Consider the following 10,691-nt stretch of genomic DNA (forward strand, 5'->3'; position numbering starts at 1 on the left):
TGGATATCCTCTCCTTGCCTATGGCCCCTTCCCTCCACAGCTGGTGGAAACGAAAGGATGAGCAAAGTAAAACCTTTGGTGTGACTAAAACTGTGAGATTTAACTGTACCAGAGAGTCCATGAGCACTGCTTGAATGCTAAATTCATAGTTAAATGGGTGTTGTCTGTGGAGATAACACCCCTGCTGGGGTGTTGGAGTGGAGTGATGATCTGGCAGTGTTCCTGTGACACCGTGAGGTCAGCTCAAAGCTCTCCACCACTGCTGCTGGAGCAGCACAGACAGTTCAGTGCCATGCCTGGAATTCAAATCCAGCCATCACCAGATTCATGCTCACGAGCTAAATGCCACTAACTGACCCTTCTGTATTTAAATCACTTCTTCAACAAAGGCGTTCTCTTGTCATTTCACTTTGAACTGTAGGAATAGCACATTAAAAGGCTTTGCAGTTTTAAAGTGTTGGTGGGTCTCAAGCAACTTTGTGGGCTAAGTAAAGCGTTAGAAATATTTTTCACCACACTATCCTATCAACTGAACTTTTAAGGCAGAATGATGAAAAGAAAAATATTCTTTTAATAGTGCTTTCTCTCTGGTAAAAGGTGTTGCTAACTTGTTGAAGCAGAGCTTGGAATAACAGATGAAAACTGTCAGAAAAGCTGTGATGTACTTTGGATCTGCGTGAAAATTGTGACCAAAATCTGAGTCTGCCTAAACCCTGAGTTATATGCCAAAATGCCCAGGATTCCTTGGATCATCATGCAAGTTGATAAGGGTAAGAGCTTATTTCTTTGGGATTGGGTTTATTCTGAGGCATTCCTTTTGTGCAAAGGGCTTTTCTTTGGAAGGGCTGGGTTCTTTCATTTTTTATTTATTTGGCCTTTTGCCTTTGTTTTTTATCTAACAAAGTTCACTTCAGTGATGCAGGACTGATGAGAAAAAATCCTCCCATAGCTGTGTTAAACCTGAAATCTTCATACCTGAGAGAAGCCGGGCCTGGGCCTTTGGGAAGATCCAGCAGGATTCCACATTTTTTGAGATCTTAAAAAAAGTTTTTGGGGTTAAACAAAAACAAAGCTTAGGGGGAAAAAAGGACACTGGTTATAGGCATAGCACAGAAGCCTTGTAGAAAGCCTCTGGGTGCCACTGGCATGCCAACTGATTTACCTTTGCAATAAGGAAATGATGATTGGAAGGATCACGGAGAGCTGTATGAATTCTATCCGTGCAATGTGTGAGCTCAGCCTGGAAACAAACCTCATCTGCCAAGTTCTGCAGGGCCATTTCCAGCTTTTCTCCTCGAAGGAGAGGCTCTGCTACCAATGAATAAAGTGGGAATTTTGACACTGATTTCAAAGGAAGCTAAATTGAGCTCCATGAAAAGGGAGCACTAGCACGCAATGCTGCTCTTAGTTTTTTCTTATTAATGTGACTAATTAAATGTTTGTATTTTTTAAGCACTAACAGTTTTTTTGATGGTCGTTTAGAGACTTTGAGAAAGTCAATAATTTTGATGAAATAGGACTGTAGACTCCAGAACAAAGTCCACATGGAATCCGTGATGTTGCTAGGATACAGCTATTAGTATTTTCAGTGGCTGGGTTATTTTTTGGTGCGGTTTTTTTTTTTTTTTTTTAATAGAGTTGGCCTAACCTCTCTTACAAACAGTAGAACACGTGACTGCCTGATCCCATTTACATGATGCTCCTTCAGTTTACCTTGATGAAGCCAAACTTGACCCTTTAATTTCAGCCACTTTTACGTGTGAAGAAGAAACACAAAGAGCAATTTTGACGTGAATCTTGTTGGTTTTCTTAATGGATGTGCAGGATTTTCTCCCTGTGGGTGTTCCATTGCTGAAGTCAGTCTCCCTCTAGCGGTTTATTTCCAGAGGGGGCCTTTGCTTTGCTGGCTTGGACAGGTACCAAATGTGCTGGTGTGATGCAGAAAATGATCCCCATGAGCTGAACCATAGAGCAGCGAGCTCATATAAAAACACTATATCCTGTAATTTTTATCTGTTAGAATGTACTTGTTTTTTACAATATCCAGAGTAGTGGGGGGTTTCCATCCCAGACTCACTCTGCAGTCCAGGCTAATATGGTTTGTGCAGTGTGTAGCATGTGACTCTTGCACATTGTCTCCTTCAGCTGTACACTGGGAAGCCTGTAGAAAAGAGATCAGCATTTAAGCTCATGTTCCACATCAAAGCCAGTGCCAGATGTGGTGCCAATAACATTATGACACAGAATAGCACTGAGGATGGTGCTATTTTGGGATCCTCATGTTTGGGGAAGCAATATCTAAGTGAAACACTGCAGATATTTTACTAGAAAACCAGGAAAAGCAAGATGTTTGGAGTTTGTTTCCAACATGTAACTTTGAGACCTGCCAGGTTTCTTGCATTTATGCTCCTGACCTCACCTTTGCTGGGTATCTCTTTAGCACCTCAGAGAGCCCCAGTGCTTTCCAAGTGTGGGGAACAGGGAAGGATGAAAGCAGAAGCCCAGTGTCCAAAGCTAAGTAAGAAATTCCAGTCTCCTAATACCTGTTGCATGGACTGGATGCTGGGTTAAGCCAGTTCAGCTCCCCAGAGATGGCTAGGTAAAGAAATAAAGATCTTATCTAAAGCATGATGAAGTCAATCTATGCTCTTATTTAACTGTAAAGGTTTTGGATGAGGCTCAGCCTTCCTTCACAAGTGGTGGTAACCAGAGAGAGCTGTGATTCTGGAATGCATCAAAGATCCTGGAAACACTGATGTCTTTCCAACTTATACACTACCTTGGGGTAGGTACTGCCTTCTCCATGCTCATATCTGGCAGTTGCTTTTAATATACCAAAAGAGCTATTGGACCAATTTTTTTTCCTTTGTTAACTGTAATTAGAAAGCCTGGAGAAATCTAGGATCACCTGGCCCAGAGGTTAGCAAGCTCCTGTTCCATTTTCACAGGAGGTCGTGAGATGTCATTTCTTTCCCATGAAGCATTTTACAGAATGTTCAGTTATGTAACAACTTTAAGGGTAAGGTTTTCCTTTTGTTTGCCTTTTTGTTAATGCTCAGCTTCTATTGGGCAATCAGGAATCTTGGTCCCTTGGGAGATGTTAAACCACCTTCTTTTGGATGCTGCTCCAGAAAGTCTGCACAGTGGTTTCCATGAGAGTGATTTTGGAGCCAATTTTCTATTTCATTTTTGTTTTCACTCTTCAGGATAAAGTTTCTACACAGTGTCCTGGCCCAAAGCTGACTTAATTTTAGTACATAAGTTGAGCAGGAACTATTCCATTTATTTTTTGGAGATATATTAAAAAAATATGCATTTACTCCTTTCGCAGCTGCAGTGTGCCTGTAGCTCGGGGTTTTCTGCTTTAAAAAGCCTAACCCTAACCCTAGCCCTCCTTTCTCCCCACTCCAGAAGGCAAGTTTATCAGCTTTTATGCCACTGAATATACTGCCCCATGCTATTGGTAAAATTCTCCTCTTTAGTTATTTTTCTGGTAACTTTCCAACTCGTGACAGAGAAATAACAAGGAACTGTTGAAAACTCAGGTCCAGCAAATCAAATCTAATAAATAAACCCACCAATTATTTCTGATTATTCCTTTTGCAGTCGTGATGCAGTTATGGTCAGGTTCAGGATCTAAGTTGAATTTTTCCTTCTTTGTTTTTAAAAACCGTCATTTGAACTGGTGTTTAATCAAGTTACCAACCAGGTCCGTTTGTTTACATAAGCCATGTGGAGATAAGCATGTCTATTTCTTATAATCAGTGTCAGCAGTTAAAATCCATTTTGAGTTCCTGAGTCCTCTCATTTCTTTTTCTTAAGAATTCCACAATGCTTTAGATGCTGAAAATTCAGTTATTCTACAGATTTTTTTTATTTTTCAGATCACATGTAAATGCATTTAATTAGTACTGTTGTTTCTTAACTCATAAATCCAAGAGTGTATATATAAGAAAAAAATGGGGGACCATAAATACACAAAAGTGTATTTTGTTTACGAGTAACAGGGATAGAATAATGACAGGAAACAAGAATGACTGCAAATTTGACATGTTTTATACACTCAAAAATCATTTAAGGTATTAAAAAGCAGACAAGAAATGGAACCGTGATCTTAATTTACTGCTGTCTGTGGAAGTTCCCATCTCTCTGCAGAGCCCCACAGAAGTGTCTGGGACATTTATTGGTACATCCACAGAGATTTGATGGAGGCTTAGGCTTGTATCAGTTGGACTTTCTGTAGAATATAACTGTGGGCACTTTTTTAACCGACTTCAGTAGTACCTAGTGTGGAGCAGTGCTGTTTCCTCAGGAGATGATATTGATTTTTGACTGCTGCTACATTTTACCCTGTACTTGCAGAGAAAAGCAGGAAGAAGTGACGCTTAAAGATAAATAGCTGTTGAGATGGATACATAGTTATCTCTTTCTATTAAATTACTGTGAGAGAGATCCATGACATACAATTTTAAGATCTCTAAAACATATCTTTTCATTAAGTCATGCTGTTAAATAAATATCCATCAGCTAAGTGGTACTTTCTGTAGCAACTAGTGATGTGCTACCCTTGGGGTTCACGGCCTTGCTTTTATCATAGCAGCACTGGATCCATGTCCTGCTTTAGAAGTAAATGCCTTTATTTTATCTACATCAGCACTTGTTTCTGTGAATGCCTTGGCACAGGCTGAACATCTGGAGGCTGGCATCCTGTGGCCAGGTCCTGGTTCGTTGCCATCATCCCACACGTCACGGGGCATCTGCATTTCCCATTAGTGCAAAGCCTTTCTTGGTATCTTGAGTCTGAAATAGCAATATCTGATAGTGCTCTCTGCTATCTTACCCCGTAAATGCCTTGGGAAAAAGAGCATGATGAAAGCTTTGGGGGAATATTATTCACCAGTTTGACAAAAAAAGATCCTATCTGTGATCCTCAAATGCTTGCAGGTCAGCAGTTCCAAAGAAGATGCAGAGAAGCTGGCAGGTGTTTTACTCTTCAGACAAATGAGATTTCCTTTTTAAAATGTTCCAAGGTCAAGTGATAGAAGTTTGGAAAACATGAGTTTAGATCTGCTATTTATTTTGTCCATTCTACAGATTTCCACGTTCATACCCACATGTCTCATTGGTAGGATTCTTGCCTGCAGTGATGTTAGGGGGCAGGGGGAATTTCAGCAAGCTTGCAGGGGATTTTGGTGCCACCTTGGGAGGCTGATTCATGCTGGTAGCTCTTTACGCTCGTGCTTATCTCAGGAAGACTCTGGTTCTGCTTGTAGTGGCTTCTGGCTCTGAAAGGAAAGGTTGCCTTCTTAGGTTTTCTACATTGTATAGTCTTTCTTTATAGTTATTTTTTAGAATGAAGTGTCAATATACTTTACTGAATATAACAAATAAAATACGAGAATTACCAATCTGGTCATTATATTGTGTCGCACAATCAACACTGGGAGTGCACAAAAGAAAAAGTCAAGTGACATGACCATCAAAGACTGGACTGTGCTGGATAACAAACCACCTTATGCACTTGAAATCATCCCTTGATGGGATTTGGGTCTGTGGATCTGGGTGTGATATTTGTGTAAATACAAAGCTGTGAAGATGGTTATACTTTTTGATGTACGTGTAGACATGATGCAAATATCCTACTTAATTAACTTTGCAAATCCCAACTGTCGCTTAGCCTGGGTATCACATAATGTTGTTTAACCCCGCTGACAGAACCCAAACACCACACAGGTGCTCGCTCACTCCCCCACAAGCGGGATCGGGGAGAGAACTGGAAGGGTAAAAGCTGGAAAAGTAGGGGGCTGAGATGATGACAGTTTAATAGGGAAAGCAAAAGCTGCACATGCAGGCAAAGCAAAACAAGGAGTTAATTCAGTGCTTCCCATGGACAGGCAGGTGTTCAGCCACCTCCAGGAGAGCAGGGCTCCATCCACATGACTGGGGAAGACAAACACCATCACTCCAAGCATCCCTCCTTCCTCCTCCTCCCCCACTTTATATACTGAGCACAATGTCAAATGGTCTGGAATATCCCTCGGGTCAGCTGGGGTCAGCTGTCCTGGCTGTGTCTCCTCCCAGTTTCCCATTATTTTGCAGGATCATGGCCTGCTTGCCCTGTTTTCTCGCCTGACTACAAACAATGCCCTTTAGATAATCTTAATTCTCTTGCAAGAATAGTTTAACTCTTCAGTATCTTTGTGAGGGGAAGTATGTGCGTATAAACATTGTCAAATAAGCAGTGTTACTTGTCTACTCCAGGAAAGACAAAATATTCTTATGTAAGGTATTGTCCTTATGTGCTGATCTTTCTCTCTCTATGTTGTAGATGAAATGTATATAAAGCTGAGTAGATACATTTTGATAACAACCATTTTAATAATGAGTTAATCTTCCTAACTGAACTCATCAGATATTTGAAACTAAACTTAGTAATTTCCCTTCTTCCCTATAGCAAAATTTATTTATCTAGGATCATCTATTTCATCTATTACAGCTTATGAGTAGGTGGCTTACAATGAAAAATGATGGTTAATATTATAAGAATGTTCAATCCAGTAAGTGCATTTTGACAGGCTTTGATGGCTTGAAATCAGTCTTTGTATTCAGAATGGATTACCAGATTTATTTAGTTGCCACAGCATGTTTTTGACTCTATGCTTTGTAAATAAATATTTTGCTTATTTATACCAAAAGCAGTTGTGGCTAAGCACTTACAGGGGTATTTTCAAAACTGCTTGGCAGCTTTTAAAGCTTCCGCTAAAGCTGTGATGAGATTCCCACTGGGAAACAAAGGCCAATGTGAGCACATACGAAACAACTTCTATACTTAATTCTTTTCAGAAAAACAGAAAAGCTACAGTTCAGCATCAGAAATTAACATAAGCGCAACCACCTGGAGGTTTATTCATGGATAAAACAATGGAATTTATCTTTGTATCCTTTGTTCTTTATTCATGCTGGAATAATGAAGGAGTAGCAAAGAAAGCTGGCATTAGGATTCATTTGGTGGAGATTATTCCTCTTTCCACATTCCTGTGTGATTCACCACGAGATGCTGTACAGTAGGTCTGGCCTGATTAGGCAGCTCAATTAGTCCTGATACTGCACTAAATTTTCTCCTATAAATGTTCTGATGATGCAGTGGCATCACAGGGCACGAAACAGGCAGACCAGGAGAAGCACAGAAATATTTTATGTGCAGACTCTCCACGGGAAACCCAGATGCATAATTGTAGGTGAAGTGGTGACAGAACAAGAAATTTCCACCCCCAGAGGATCTGTCAGTGCCAGGCTGGTGCCGTGATCCAGCTCCTTCCTGTTCCTGTGCTCATGGGGATTAGCAGAGCCTGTTGAGTTCTTGGAAATGAGTTGTTCACCATGGCAGTAACTGACAGGTCAGTAGGGCGTATTGGATTATTTGTATTGTTGATGGCAGTATTATCTGAATGGGAAGAATCCAATAATGGCTTCCTTTCGAGGGTCAATATTTGCAGGGTCTTATTTTGTAGTACCATGTGTACTGAGGTTTTTAGTAAAGTTCACAATCGTCTCACTGCTCGTACCTTAAAGTGCAAGTTTTTGCTGGAGAGTTACAGAAATAGGAATTTCTACAGATTCTTTCACTTGAAAATCATCTGTCATTTCTGCTAACTTAATTTAAACTTAACTTAAAATGCGTACTCAACTAAAAATAAAATAAATCCCAATTTCATGGGTTTCAAGGCACAAAACTTCTGAGTGGTCATCTGTGTGGATCTGCTGAGTTTCTGGGTGAAACAGAAACACTACAGTTCAGATTCGTCAGCAGTCTGGAATTTTGTAGGAAAGTCAATGCTTTTTTCTTCTGTCTGTCTGATTAAAATACTGTCCTTGCCTTATACCCATGCATTAAAACAAATTTGTGCAGGTGTAAATTCTGGAGCAAATGATCCTGAACTTTTAAATTGATGCATCATAATTTTCTCAATTATGGTTTTTTTTAGTAGGATTTTGGTTTTGCTTGATTGTTTGTTTTTCAGATAAAAACATTTGGGTGCTCATGCTCATATCCATAAGTGACTTACACTTTCCAGAGCTGAATGAAAGGCTGAAATAACACTGTAATCTGGTGGGCCTGGAGCACTTACCAGGCAGGGTACTAGGAATAAATGGTCACTCACCATAACTTTTAAAATAGGTAATTTTCTGGTTGGTTGGTGCTTTCTGCCAGCTGGTCACAGTTTCTCTGGAAAACATTATTTGCAACTATCAAAATGAACCATTTTATAACCTTGGAGTGGTATATTCTGTCTACCTGTCTTAGCTGCTCTTTTAAATGGCTTTAAATTTGTTGAATGGCTACCATGATGATCTAGGTAACCTTTGAAGGCTATGGCTAGAGAATACATTTTAATCTTCTGTTTGAGTAGACCTTACTATTGAAGCAACTCAGTGGCAGTATCAGCACAAGGATATCAAGTGATGATAGTGTCTGTTGTACAGCATATGTAATGCCAGATGCCTTGGTGACTGCTAAGCCACCAGTGGCAGAAATAGTCCAGAAGAGAAGTAAATTCTTGGGGAGTGGGGTGAGACAAAAAGAGGCAAAATTTCTCAGGTTTTGCCTGTTTGTGTTCCATTCTACATGGAACAAAGCCTTAGTGGAGAGGCGCTAGTATGGTTAGCAAGAAAAGAACAAGGGCTAGTTAGTTGTGAATCCACTTCTCTCTACTGACAAATAGATCACTTGATAAGTTTTAAAGTCAGTTTGAACTTACTAGATTTTTGTGTGCTCTCAAAAGTAATCTGACTGGCTCTGGTTCTGTAAAATACTGTGAATTTGTCTTTTTGCTCTTTAATGCTGAGTGTAAAGTGTACATAAAAAATGCCAAAACACATGCATGAAAAAATCCCAGACCTCCAAACTTTACTATGATAATTCCTTTTATCATGTTGATGACAGATTTTTTTTGTTGCTGGTTTTATCAGTTTTTTCATGTGAGCTTTCATAGTTCATGCAACTATGGACTACCAGCTGTGCCATGGCAATTTCTTGTTGATTTTATTTTGTTTGTTTCCTGCCGGTTCCACCATGGTAATGTGCTCTTAGTTCGGGTAATTAACAGGCAAATAGTAAAGCAGATGTGAGTTTGCCTGTTTCATACTGAAAAACTTGGGAGGTATTTTTCTGCTGGTTTTGTATGTATTTTTAAAGCAGCTTATTTTAATAGGAGCCTTGAAAAAACCTTAGAGCTATTATTAGACTTTTGAAGATGTGATGCTGTTTCAGGAGTTTTGCATATTAAATTTCCTCCTCTACATGAATATCTAGGGTTTGCCCAGAGCTTCAATTATATCTGTAACAACTGCGAGTAACTTCAGTGTTTCCCTGGACATATTTCATGCTGATCACATGTATCAGGGAGGGATGCTGAGATCTGGTTTGCTTTTATCCTTTCTTCAGCTGGTACCCGAGCAACAGCTGCGTTTTCTTCTGTTTCCTTAAACCTGCTCTCTTGCTTCTGTTTCCTGATTTAGTAATTTTACACATTTTTGTTTCCTCTTCTGAGACACAATGGGAGGTTGCTTTTGTCTTTGATCTTCGTTTTTCTTTAGAAATCCTACTTCAGCTTCTGAAGGGAAAGAAAAATGTTTCTAGTTCTAAGAAATTGAATGCGCCTTAGCAATTTTGACCTCATTCCCCCAAAATTGTGCCTGTGGGATTGGGTGCTGGAAATTGTAAGGTGGGTGTTAGGATGTTAGTGCAGTGACAGGAACACAGGGATTTCTGGGGGTGTGGGATGCACCGTCCCATGTCTCACGCACTGAAGAATCATGGAAAAGATTATAAATAGAACCATTTAGGTTGGAAAAGACCTTTCAGATGATGGGTTGCAGCTGGTGCTGTGTGCCTAAAGGATCACAGAATATCCTGAGTTGGAAGGGACCCATGAGGATTATTGAGCTCCTAGCCCTGCACAGGACCATCCCCAAGGGGCACACCCTGTGCTTGAGAACATTGTCCAAGTGCTTCTGGAGCTCTGGCATCCATGGGACCATGACCATTCCCTGGGGAGCCTGTTCAGTGCCCCACCACCCTCTGGGGGAAGAACCTTTTTCTGATATCCAGCCTAAACCTCCCCTGGCCCAGCTCCAGCCATTCCCTTGAGTCCTGTCAGTGGTCACCACAGAGATCAGTGCCTGTGCCTCTGCTTCCCCTCATGAGGAACTTGTAGACTGCAATGATCTCCCCTCAGTCTCCTCCAGGCTGAACAGACCAAGTGACCTCAACCACTCCTCTTATGGCTTCCCCTGAAGGCCCTTGAGGGAGAGAAGCAGCTCCAGGTGGGAGCTGGTTATGGTCAGTGTGAGGGTGAGCTAAAGAAGCTGAACCACACCTGGTGTACCAGGCTGTCTGGCAGTGAGACCAGCCCAAGGATGTCTCACTGGATGCCCAAGGATGTCTTCTTGGCTTTACAGGGCATGCTGATGGTAAATGCGGCTTGAAGGCATCGGTGCCAGTGTGGAAGAACTGCCTGGAGTCATGGAGGTTCCCCGGGTGCGTTGGGTGCCATAGACCGACCTGTGGGACTTGGTGCTTCCCCTCAGCCCGTGCGCGTGTCCCAGCCTTCAGGGGTAGCGAGGAGCTCGTGGCGGGTGTGTCCGCTGGTGAGGCCGGTGCGGGGCTGAGGGAAGGTGCGGCCGTGCCC

At 41.3% G+C, this 10,691-nt stretch overlaps 1 protein-coding gene across 1 annotated transcript in view; it reads left to right on the forward strand.

Moving 5' to 3' along the window:
- Positions 1 to 10,419: 10,419 nt before the first annotated feature.
- The window catches only part of EIF4E3 (eukaryotic translation initiation factor 4E family member 3), a 7,998-nt gene continuing 7,726 nt past the window's right edge, over positions 10,420 to 10,691 (forward strand). The window contains exons 1-2 of the mRNA XM_031056307.1: positions 10,420 to 10,473; positions 10,591 to 10,655. Coding sequence (XP_030912167.1) covers positions 10,420 to 10,473; positions 10,591 to 10,655 — 119 coding nt within the window. The remainder of the gene's footprint in view (positions 10,474 to 10,590; positions 10,656 to 10,691) is intronic.

Source organism: Geospiza fortis, unplaced genomic scaffold, assembly GCF_000277835.1.
Source record: "Geospiza fortis unplaced genomic scaffold, GeoFor_1.0 scaffold70, whole genome shotgun sequence".
NCBI classification, from domain to species: domain Eukaryota; kingdom Metazoa; phylum Chordata; class Aves; order Passeriformes; family Thraupidae; genus Geospiza; species Geospiza fortis.